Raw genomic sequence first — 13,047 nt, 5'->3', positions numbered from 1 at the left:
TTCAGTTGTAAGATTAATAAGTTCTGGGGATCTAATATACAGCATGATGACTATAGTTAATAATACTTTATTATACACTTGAAATTTGCTAAGAGAGTAAATATTAAGTGTTCTCACACCACACACACACACACACACACACACACACAAACACACGTAACTATGTGAGGTGGTGAATGTGTTAATTAACCTGACTGTGGTAATCACTTCACAATGTGTATGTGTATCAAATCATCATGTTGTATACTTTAAATATATATAATCTTATTTGTCAATCATACCTCAATAAAACTGGCAGGGGAGAAAAAAATTCAACTGACTGAAGATTTTGAGAGAAGTGAGTGAAGTTTTTCATTTCTAAATTATCTCTCTCACAAAACTAGGGTACTTAAAAAAGTATAATATAAAATCTGCTTATTTGGGACTTTTACACTAGCACTTTTATAAACTAGGAGATGAAGAAAGAAATAGTAAGAATATCTGAATAACTTGGTTAAAGTTCCTTGTTTAGAGAACTTTTGTAGAGCAAAATAATCCATATAATTTTTTTTTTTTTTTTTTTGGCGTTACGCGGGCCTCTCACTGCTGTGGCCTCTCCCGCCACGGAGCACAGGCTCCGGACGTGCAGGCTCAGCGGCCATGGCTCACAGGTCCAGCCGCTCCGCGGCATGTGGAATCCTCCCGGACTGGGGCACGAACCCGTGTCCCCTGCATCGGCAGGCGGACCCTCAACCACTACCAGGGAAGCCCTAATCCATATAATTTAAGGAAATATTTTAAATTGTTAGATGTATCTCAGAAGACAATCACTTTATACATACTTGTAAAATAGTATTTATTATAGTATAGTTACTTTTTAGTTTCTCTCTACTTCTGTCTTACCCTCATCTCAAGGGTAAGAGGTATATCTTATGCATTTACTGATTAAAGAACTTAATGAAGAAACCAAAACTCCATAGCTTTAATTCCAAGAGGAATTAAAAAGTGGAACTAACTCAGGCCTTTGCCTGGTTATCAGGATATTAGCACCTGAATTATTTAAGCAGATTTTTCAGAATGGCTCCAGGTCCTGACTCATCAAGATTAAGAAGCCTGGGTTAAGGAGACAGAAGGCAAAGTTTAAACGTGAGTGTGTTTGGTAGTGTATCTGCCTGCATGTCTCAATGAATTCAGAAGCATATAGAAAATGTTTTTAAATTATTACTTTTTATTATCTGCTCAAGCCCTCTAATGGAACATATAAGAGAATAAGCTCTGAAAAGAGTGGAATGAGATGGCCACTAATAACAGAAACATTTCTCAAATTCCCTCAGAAAGATGAAAAAGTAGAGGGCAAATAGAGTTTAACCTACCTCTCTCTTTGCAAAGGACAAAAAGGAATTCAGCAGCAATTTGCTTGACTCCCAGGTCAACATGTGTCATGAGGCGCACCAGCTTATTTCTCACAGTTGAGCCAACTTCAGGTCGATTTGTCACATCCCTCAATGGTGGTAAAACCTAATGGCACAAATGCAAAACCATCATCAATCGTTTAAGTATTAGAGTAAGCGAGAATGGTACCAACCGAGCTTAGTTTTTTAAGAGTAGAAAAAACATTAAAAACTAAATAGGTTTGCTTCCAAATAGAATAAAGCTAAACAAAAAACAAACCTCAAATAATTTCATGCCTGTAATGAAATTTCATTTGAAGTGAAACATCTCTTCACTGTACCACCATGATATATTCAAACCCATTCCTGAGTTTTTACTCATCTCAGCACCTGGAATGCCCCTGCTGCCTCTATCAAAATCCATGTTAAAGTCTGGGTCAAATTTCTCTTTCTTCCTTAATACCCTGACTCATATTGATTTTTCCCTTCTTTTAATTCCTGCAGCATTTTCATTGTTTACTAAAAAATACCAAAAACCCTGTACATATGTTTTCTAGTTGTTTTATTTTATAATAAAATGGTTATTAATTATTGAGTACTTCTTATGTGCTAGTTGCTGTAATAGATGATATGCATACATTCTCTATAATCAACCCTCACAGGAACCTTGCAAACGAGGTAGTAACATCACTATCACCCCTATTTTATAGACTGATCCTCAGAGGAATTACATAACTTGCTTGGTTTATCTGTTTGTTTGCTCACTCACTCACCCATCCATGCATCCACCCAGACCCCTCCTCTTTTGGTTCTCCACACTGGTTGCTTCATCTTAGCCTCTGTGCCAGTTCTCTTTTATCCTTTTGTGTTTAAGTGCTGGAATATTCAAGGGTTAAGTTCTTGGGCAACATTTCTTTACTATTTTCACTCTCTATTGGTGATCTCATCCAGTTTTACGGCTTTGTATGGTCTCTATTTACTGATAACTCCCTAAAGTATATGTCTATCTTGATTTCTTCCATGACCTCCAGACTTTTATAGGCTTCTCAAATTTAGCATGTCCTAAGCAGAATATTGAAGCTCCCAACAAAGCTGTTCCTTCTACAGTTTTCCATCTCATTAAATAGCAAGTCTGTTCTTCCAACTGTTTACTGCAAACACCTTGGAAACAGCCTTGATTCCTCTCTTTCACATCCCACATCCAATCCATCAGCAAATTATTCTGGCTCTACCTTTGAATTATATCCATAACCCAACAACTTCTCACTATCTCCTCTAGTATTACCAAATTCAAGCTACCAATATTTCTCATCTGAACTATTACCACAGTCTCCTAAGTCATCCCTGCTTCCATCCTGGTCCTTCTATGATCTATTACATAGCAGCTAGGATGATCCTTTGAAAGTCAGATCATGTCACTCCTCTTCACAAAGTCCTCCAGTTCCCATGGCTTCTCATCTCACTCATAGTAAAAGATGAGGTCCTTCCAAATTCCTTAAGTTTCACATAATGTGGCTTCCTGCTTCTTTTCTGACTTAATTTCTATTATATTCCTTGCTTACACTGCTATAGTCTCACAAACCTCCATGGAACTCTTTATACTCACCGAGCACTTTCCTACCTCATGGTCTTTGCATTTGCTGTTCCCTCTGCCCAGAAACTCTTTTTCTGGAAACTGGCTTGCCTCATTCCCTTACTTTCTTCAGGTCTCTGTTCAAATGTTATTTATAGGAAGACATTCCCTGACCACCCTATATAATTAACCTTCAGCATTCTCTTTTTTTAACCCCCCTACCTCTGCTTTAATCTTCCTCACAGCACTTATCACCACCTAACACAGTATATATTTCTTTCTTTATTGTCTGCCTTCTTCCACAAGTCAGTTCCATGGGGGCAGGGATTTCTTTCTCTTTTGTGTACTGCTCTCAGTGCCCGGCATATTACAGGTTTCGACAAATATTTGATGATTGAAGGAAGAATGAATTAATTCAAGTAACTTTTTAAAAGTGCCTTCTATAAGCTAGGCACTATGCTAGGAAATGAAGATAGACACAAAGTCAAATTATAATTTACTATACCAGACTCTTTATGTGTATATTATTTTTTATTTAATCCATTCAGCTGACTTCCTTCCTTCCTTATCTCTTTCTATACGGAGTACCTACCATGTATCAGGAGGTACTGGAGGCCCTGGAGATACAGCTGTGAAAAAAACCCGGAAACTAAATCTCAGAAAACTGAGTAATCTACCCAAAGTGTTTATAGAATCCGTGTTTCAATATCTCTGGTAGGATAGAGCAAAATGCTCTTTGTGATTATCTCCCATTTCTAGAGGAATGAGACATGTAACAAATGATTTCATGTGGTATGTACCTACAGTTCCAGAGTATAGTATCTATTAATAAAGGTTATCACACAAAAATTTTCTTAGCTATGTTTTGGGTTCCTTAACAAGTTTTTGAAGTGAAATTTTATAGTCTTCATTGTTACATATCACGCCCTAACTGCATATGTACGGAGCATTTCTATTTCCCCCCAAATACTACCCTCCATTAAATTTTTTCTTTTCTTTGAGAAATCTTGTCCAGTTCCTCTTTCAAATCCATAGCATCTTCATCTCTTCTATTAGCCTCTCCAGATGAATCCAATCTGAATCAGTAATTTCTACCATCTGTTCTCTTTCTACCTGCCCAAATACTGAATACTCAAGACCAATTTACTTTGGGTATGCACGACTTGGATTTAATCAGGAATTAACTATGGGGCACAATAATTAATTAGCCATGGTTCCATTTACACTATTATCAAAGTTAATCATCTGTTACTTTAAGTTCTGCCCTTCTTGATCCTCACAGTCTATAGTGCATCTTCCTCAGAAAGAAAGTGGATTTCTGTATCGTGCCTTGTATCTTTCTTTAGTTATCTTTTACTTGTCATGTCTCCTTCTTTATCTGTACTGTAGTATTTCTTTGAGGATAAGGAGTGGGTCTCACAATCTTTTGTATCTACATAATGTATAGTCCAAGACCTTCATATAAATAATCTGTTTAACAAACAGATTTTAGGGGGGCTATCCTGGTTAGAGATGGCAAAATCTAAACAGTTTAGTTGAACGTGGATCTCCTCTGTGAAAAAGCTAAAATATAGAACACAAAGTATTTTCATTTATTATTCTCCACCAAGTCCTCCTAGTCATGATAGAATGTCTTAAAATAATCAAACTTGGAAATGACCTTAACTCATCAATTAACTAATTTATTTTGCTTAAATGATTATTCATGCTTTGATGGTAGCTAGTCTTCCAATAGACTATAAATTCTTCAAAGATAAGAGTCCCTACTTTCTAATTTCTCCTTATCAGCAATATCTATTAATGTGCTCTACACACAGTAAAGTGCTTATTAAATCTTGACCATAAACATATGGGGGAAAATGAACCTAGTTAATTTATTAAGAGAAATTCTATATGGCAATAAGTGAACAATGGGGTGAATGGTGGTACCATGTAGTGAATGAGGAAAGAAGGGGAAGACAGGGTGGGGAGGGATGGGAAATCAAGAGATTAGTTTGGGATACGTTAACTTAAGATACCTACTACACATCCAAGGGGAGGAGATGAGTAGGCAGTATGTTATATAAGTCTGGAGCTTAGGGGACAGGTCAAGGGTAGAGACAGAAATTTGCGAGTCATCAGTGAATAGATGACTTTCAAAACCATGGCTGTTGAATGAGACCAACAAGAGAGTAGAAATGGAGACAAAGATAATATTGCCTTGGGGAGCTCAAACACTGCAAAGAAGAAGTTCCCTGTTGTGTCCTAGACACCAAGTGAAGAAGGTACTTCAAGTAGGAGAGAATACTTAATTACATCAAAATGTTACCGGGGAATAAAAAAAAGATTTGAGAACTATTAGATTTGGCAATATCGGGTTGATGATGTTTGACAAACACCTTTGTAGTAGAGTGAAAAGCATGAAAACCTAATTACAGTGGGTTCAGAAGAGAATCAAAATGAGTAAAAGGAAGAGAGTGGGTGAGCACAGAAAACTCTCCTGAGGAACACTGCATAAAGAAGAGAAGAGAAATGGAGAGGCAGCTTGAGAAGTGGGATTAAGGGAAGGTTTTTCTGCTTTTAAGATGGAAGATGTGTTTGGGTGCAGACAAAAATGATCCAGTACATTAAAAAAAAAAGATTAATATAAGAAGAAAGAGAGGGAGTAAATGCAGGAGCAAAGTTCTTGAGGTGAGAGGGAAAGGTATCCAGGATATGAGTGCAGAGGCTGGCCACAGAAGGAAGCAGGGACAATTCATCCCTTGTGATAGAGCGGGGAGACATAGGACATGGGGGTACAGATAGATGCAGACAGACAGTAGATGCAGAGGTAGGAAGATGACTTCTTACCATGAACTCCAACTACTACCATCTTACTCCGAACCTTCATCATCAGCTCTCTTTTGGGCTGGTCTCCTCACATCTACTCACACTCCTTTAGTCTATCTTATATATAGTAGCCAGAATATCTTTAAATATAAATGAGGTCACATCACGTCCCTTCTCAGAACAGTCCAATGCTTTCCCTTCTCACTTAGAAGAAAATCAAAATTCCTGTACAACCTTACATTATTTGGTTCTTGCTTACCTCTTTTACTTCATCTACCACTCTCCCCCTCGCACAATGTTCTCCAGCCTTCTTGCTTTTCCTTAAGCATACCAAAGCATCCTCTCATCCAGGGACTTTGAATTCGTTCTGTCTGGTACATTTCTCTTCCAGAATATTCTCAGAACTATTCTCAGAGAATATCCTCTTCCAGATATTCTCAAAGATCCTTTCCTTACTTATCCAAGTTTCTGCTCAAATGTCATTTCCTCAGAGAGGTTCTTCCTTATTCCCTTAAGTTTTCCCTTCCCCTGTATCTTTCTTCCGAACAGTTATCACTACTTGCCATTGTATCATATATTTATTTACTTTTTGTCCTCCTACAATAAGGGAAACTCCACAAAGCAAAGACTTCATTTGTATTTCAATGCTTAGAATACAGCACACAGATCTCAATAAATATTTGTTGAGTAAATGAATGAATGACTAAAAAAAATAGACCGGGTCACTTATTTCTGGATTAGGAAGATTTCAAAGATTTAACACTAACTTTTTTGAGTTTCTGACATTCTGAAAGAAAATAACTGTGATAGAATTTGACTCATTAATTTTATGTTAAAAAAACACATATAAGATTAACTTTGAGATGTTAATATGCATTAAACAGTTACCTGATCTTTGAGAAATTTTCTGATGTTTCGATGGGCTCTGGAACATTCTGTTAATAAGCTGAGAACTGGAGTTAGACCCTCTCTATAGCTGCTTCCCTACAAAGAAAACCATACATGCTGCATTAGTTTAGTTTCTAACAGTTTACTTTTCTTCATATAACTGAGTATATTAATACTCTTTTTTTGAGAGGGAGACACCTTTATGTTACCAAAGCTGTACAAACTATTTTAAAAATTATTTTCCTAAAAATATTTCCATTTCATTAGTTATCTTCATGTTTACTAATGCCCATTTTTATCCTTCCTGGATTTTTTCTACATTTTTTAGGGTCCTCACTGGCTCAGCAAATGGGCTTAAACAAGGCGAAGGTTTTGATGACCAACCCATCCTAACTTGCTGCCTTTTAATACAGATACTCGACAAAGCAAGTGACAGAAAAGAGAAAATAAGCAGCTTACAACAAATGGAAAATTGACAAATTTCTTTTAAAGATGTCTTTTAGGTGTTATGGAAAGTAGTTATCATCAAGTTTTGGGGGGGAGATATTTTTACTTCTAGAACTTACAAAATACCTACATAGAAAAGTAATTACTTTTTCTTTTGTTTTCAGGCTCTAGTCACAATTTTGGTGTCGCATCAACACAATTTTCAGCTTTAAACAAATAAATTCACTTGGTTTCAGCAATTTATCATTTACTACAGTAAAATGCTTTCTGGAGTATAAATAATTGTTCAAGATGTCAGCTATAAAAAAAGAGCTTAGATTCAAAAATCACATCCTGTGATGCCTGTATGTGTGTACAATTACATTCTTTAGAAGCATCTTCTCAATTTTATCAGTCTTACCTTGTCTATTCTCTTCTCCATAAAACTAAGTAAAACATGAATGGCCTCCATATTCATACCATTGTATACCATGGTATTATTTTTCAAAACTGTTTCTTTCTCAGCTGTTTTATCACTGGGCAGTTCATCTAGCGTCGTTGCTTCTGGGGCTGTTTCTTCATGGGTTAATGGACAAATGAGAACATCCAAATAAGAGACTGGAACATTGCTTAAAAGGTTGACTGCATTGCTGAAAAGCAATTTAAAAAGACAATATTTTAATTTGACTGACTAGTCCTTTAAAACACAAACATAATAAGTTCAGAAGTGACTTTTAGGAGTCAATTAAAATTCTTCTTTTTCAAAATGAGCCTTTAATATTATTTGGCATTTACTGACTAACAGAAAATAAAGAGAACTGTTTCAAATACGCACATGACAAATTAGAAAGAACAGATGTTAAATGGACACACAATCATATGATGTCATGTCACTTTCTGAAATGCTAAAATAGGAATTAGTGAGCTTTAACACTAGCTCTTTAATTTTATTATGATACAATACTAGATTTGCAGTTTTTCCTTGGGATTTTAAATCCTTTTGTGGATTCACTGATGTCTTATTATTCCTTAGATTACAACATAAAGCATTTGAGGAACACTGTATATAAGCAGCTTATCACAGAAGCAACAACATTAAAAACCAAATATTGTAGGATTAAATTTTGTCCTTTCTAGATACAGAAATACAATTTTTAGATCATCCCTTATTTCATAAGACATTTGCAGAAAATGGTAAATGGTGCTTTTTCTCCTGTCGTCCCCAGATTTCTTTAAAAGAGGCCAACATAGCTACTTCAAATCTCTATCCCCCTAGGCCTTTCTTTCTATGTATTAATGAAATAATGAGCCTGGGATGCACACCAGTAGGGGGAACCCAAACCTTGTATTTTTTTTCCCTAAAAATCTTGTTCCATTCATTGCTCAGTGTATAAGAGATTAAAATTAAAATTGTTAGTGTTTGACACTAACAATTTAAAAATTAGACATGCTCTCAATTCATATATTTTCCTTCATGCATTATTTCATATTTTTTCTTTTAAAAGGAGAGGTGGTGTTCTGTGCTAACTGGATCTTAAAAGTCTGTGCCTCAGAACTTCCTGATAAACAACAATGGAGAGACAGGCATTACATTTCCTAGTGACAGAGAAGCAGATCTAAAAATAACTGCATCCTGACTAAAAATAAACTCTTGCAAATACAATTTAAAAGTCTAACCACTTGGAAACCAAATTCAGGGCTTAATCTAACTGATGCTGTCTTAATTTAGCCCATAGTAGTTCCTTTTAATTTAGATTATAGTGACACCCTCAAATATAAAACAAAATAAACAACAACAAAACAGAAATAAAATACAAAATATTTTCTCTCCTTTACCCTGAAGTGTGGCTGCATTTCCCCAAGAATGAATATTTCTTTTTTTTCTTTTTATATTACGGGAAAAAAAATTCATAAGAACTCAAAGTTGAAAAAGTAGACAATGGAGAACAATAACTGGTAATGTAAAGGGCACCAAAAAATCAGAACCAAGAACAAAAATAATTTAACAAGTCCTATAAATGAAAGGTTCCTGGTAAAATACAAGTTATTTGGTTGTCCCCACTAAGAATCTACTACTGCTGCTGCTGCTGCTATTACTACTACTACTATTCAACAATGTTTCTAATTTTGATTATTTGTAAATAATTGCAATTGGCTGAAATACGATGCTTTTCCCTCAAACTTTCCTTTTAAAATTTTTGCAAACATCTGTAGTTCCTTATCTATAGATAAATATATTGCACTTCTGACTTAAGCATTTGGAAACTGTTATTAAATATCATAGATTCACTGGGGTTAAAAGAAAAAAAAAATAGAACTCTACCTTAGAATTACTTTCTAAAACTGTAAAAGCCACTTTGAAATGTTAGATTTTTTTCAACACATAGAGCAATAGGCTGGAGTCCACCAGTAGTATGATTCTCTGAATCTACCATAGAGACCACACTGAAAAGTTTAAGGCAATGCATTTCATTACAAAGGAATGCTTCCCTCTAAATTCATTTAAAATAAGCAGTTTCCAGGAATTTCGTAAATTTAAGAAACCAAACGTAGAGTTTGATTCAACAAATATTTGGAGGTTTTAGGCTTTTCAAGAAAAGTTCCCATTTTCTCGTTTCTTATTAAACAACTGGGTTCCCAAACAACTACAAAATTAATTTTCTGGCTCACTGTGTTTGAGCTATTCTTTTTAAGTAAGGAAAGCCAGCTTTTTGAGCTGTCACTTCTCTGACAGTTTTATTTGTGGTAGAAGAGTGTATGAAATTCTCCAGCTACCAGGAAGTCAGTGACTATGCACAGATCTGCACAATGGTGTTTGCATTCCTACTCCAGGGGGTAGAAGTACTGTGTATATTACTCTCCCCTTTTCAGCTTCCTCGAGATCATTAATCACTGGGACATGACATCCTCCCACTCATACTCCCAGCCCCCTCCTGATATGCAGATTCAAAAGCAGGGCCTATTTAGAGCTCCTTAATGCTCTGATTAAAGCCTTGATAGCTGTGGGAGAAGGAAGGCAACCTAAAATCCAGGCCTGTATCAATCGAGGGGCTAAACAATTTAATACCAGATGACACTAAGGAGCATGATAACAGTACAAGCAGACCTACAGCTGTTGGCAAACTTTCCTGGTCAAATGTATCTTCTTTACATTTGGGGCTCACATATCGTTTTTCATGGCTGGAAAATCTACTTAAATGAACCTCAAGATCTCCAAAAGATTTTCACATGTAAATACCTAAGTTTACTTTAGTCTAACTCAGTTCAGTAATTATTTATTGATTACTTATGCCAGGAATTTTTTAGGCAGGTATTATGAAGAAAATAGAAATAAATCCCTGCCCTTCTGGAGCTTATTTTCTAGCATGTAGAGAACAGTCAATTAAAAGTAAACAAACAGGGCTTCCCTGACGGCGCAGTGGTTGAGAGTCCGCCTGCCGATGCAGAGGACACGGGTTCGTGCCCCGGTCCGGGAAGATCCCACATGCCGCAGAGCGGCTGGGCCCGTGAGCCATGGCCGCTGAGCCTGCGCGTCCCGCAACAGGAGAGGCCACAACAGTGAGAGGCCCGGGCGTACCGCAAAAAAAAAAAAAAAAAAAAAAAAAAAAAGTAAACAAACAAAAGAAGTTAATTGAATAGAAGGTAGAAGGTGATAAATGGTCTGAGGGTAAAATTCAGGAGGTAAACAGGACGTGTGAGTTGTAATTTTGAATAGGGTAGTCTGAACAACCTCACTGAGATGGTGTCATTTAAGCAAAGACTTAAAGGAAGTTAGGGAGTGAGCCCTGTGACTACATACAGAAAGGGCGTTCCAGGAAGAAGGGCAGGAGCAAAGGCCCCAGGGCAGGAGTAGTGGCATGTATGAAGAACTGCAATGAAGTTGGTGTGGCTGAACCACCACACACAGGGCGAGGAGTGGGACAGGAGCTCAGCTGGGTAACAGGGGTCCAGATTGGTTTTACAGGCTATTATTACTTTAGTTTTTACCCTGAATGAAATGGGGAACCACTACAGGGCTTGGCATAGTAATATACTCTATCCTTATGTTAAAAGGATCACTCTGGCTACTGTGTTGAGAACAACTAGTAGGATGTCAAAGATGAGGAAGGCCAACCAGTTAGGGTGTTATTATAATAACTCAGGTGAATGAACACGGTGGTAACAGTGCAGTGGTCAGATCTGGATACATTTTGAAGATTTCCTGATAGGCTAGTTGTGGGGTGTGAGAATCCACGGTTCTAGCCTTAGCAAGTGGAAAGCTAGAGTTGCCATAAATTGAAATGGGAAACACTGCAGGAGAAACAACATTTTAGGGGAAGAGTAAGAGTGTAATCTTGGATATGTTAAGTTTGGAATGTCTGTTATACTTCCAAATGGAGATGTTAACAGGAAGTTAACCGTAAGAGTCAGGGAGATCAGGGAGGGAGATCTGGACTAGAGATATAAACTGAGGAGTCATTAGCATGTAGATGGTATTTAAAGACCAAGACTGGATTAGATCAGTAAAGGAGTGAGTGTGGATTGACAGATTATGAGAGATAGGCCTGGGGCACTCTACCATCCAGAGGCTGAGTGGGAGAGGAAGAAATTACAACTAGTGAGGTAGGAGGGAAACCAAGATAGGATGGTATCCTGGAAGAAAGTATATCGGTAAGAATGGAGTGATCACATGTGGTCAAATGATGTGGACAGATCAAGTGACTGGATTTAGAAACACAGAAGTGACCTTAATAATAGCCATTCTGGTGTAGTGGGACTAAAACCTGAGTAGACTAGATTCAAGAGAGAATAGTAGAAGAATCAGATAGTCGATACCTAGAGGAGGTTTACTGCAAAGGGCAAAAGAAGACTGGAACAGCAAATCCAGGTGGCAAAGTGTTAACCCATAGGGACCTGGTCATTGTTCTCTAAGTATGCTGTAGACATAGTCTCATTTCTGTATTTGTCCATGTTTTCTCCTGTTTAGAATGGTCTCATTCTTTAAGATTAGCTCAAGTCTCACTTTATTCTCAACAAATATTTACTATGCCTTGTACTAGATGCTAAGTATACAAAAATAAATAAAATATGCTCCTTTTCCTAAGAGAAGACAGCATAACATAATTTGTAGAGCAATGGGTTGAATTGTAAGTTGCCTCCTAGAAATGTGTGCCTTGGGCAAATTACATGACCTATTCTAGGCCTTGGTGTCCTTAATTCTAAAGTAAAGGGAAATAAATTTATCCCATCAGGTTGATGTGAGGATTAAATGAAAAAAGGCATGCAAAGCACTCTGCCTGGTACATAGTAAATGGCAGCTATTAAGGAGCTTTTGAACAGGAGACATACTATACCATAGGAGGGAACAGCAAATATCTGGAAGAATGAGAGAATATGGTATCTGTGGGGAAATGAAAACAGGTTCCTAAGTCTAAAGCAAAGGACAAGGCCTCTAAAGGACAGGGCCTTAGTAGGCATAAGACAAAAAAAGTGTGTGTATGAGTGTGTAGAGTGGGGAAGGGGGATTATAAAGGGGATTGCCATAATGAGATACATGTTATGGCCAAATGGGTTACTGATGACCTTAAACCAGAGTTGTGCTGGCAAAGGAGTAGGTGCAGAAGCCAGAAAAACACATTTCCCAGATGCATTTGCGGATCATTAATAAATGCATAGTGACAAAATAAGTTTGCTCTTAATCATAAAGACAGAGGGGAGCCACAAGAGGATTCTAAGCAGAGTTACTTTTTGAAAAACAACTCTGCGTGCAGTGGAAAGGATGGACCAGTCTGTCAGGTTAGGTAAAACTTTCCTACAGGACAGAGCAGCTTGAGTTTAGAACTGGAGAAAGAAGGTGGTCTGACAGATCTGGGGTTAGGCGCTTGAACACTGGCAGGACAGGACAATTAGGGAGTAGAGGGAGATGAACCAAATGATGAACCAATGCTTTAGAATAGAGAGGGAAGAAAGGAAACCTTAAGGAGGCTTACAGGTAGGAGAAAA

General features: G+C 37.2%; 1 protein-coding gene across 5 annotated transcripts in view; it reads right to left on the bottom strand.

Moving 5' to 3' along the window:
• RIC8B (RIC8 guanine nucleotide exchange factor B) overlaps nt 1-13,047 on the bottom strand; it is a 120,992-nt gene that overhangs the window by 43,610 nt on the left and 64,335 nt on the right. For all 5 annotated transcript variants that reach the window (XR_014297421.1, XM_082665653.1, XM_082665655.1 and 2 more), the window contains 3 exons: nt 7,487-7,715; nt 6,640-6,735; nt 1,353-1,497 (listed from right to left, as the gene is read on the bottom strand). Coding sequence is in view for 4 of the 5 variants with exons in the window: in XM_082665653.1 (XP_082521779.1) it covers nt 1,353-1,497; nt 6,640-6,735; nt 7,487-7,715 (470 nt within the window). In the remaining variant the exon portion in view is untranslated. The remainder of the gene's footprint in view (nt 1-1,352; nt 1,498-6,639; nt 6,736-7,486; nt 7,716-13,047) is intronic.

The sequence above is a fragment of the Grampus griseus genome (assembly GCF_964374135.1).
Source record: "Grampus griseus genome assembly, chromosome: 11".
In the NCBI taxonomy this organism is placed as follows: domain Eukaryota; kingdom Metazoa; phylum Chordata; class Mammalia; order Artiodactyla; family Delphinidae; genus Grampus; species Grampus griseus.
This window is presented reverse-complemented; position numbering and strand designations above follow the sequence as displayed.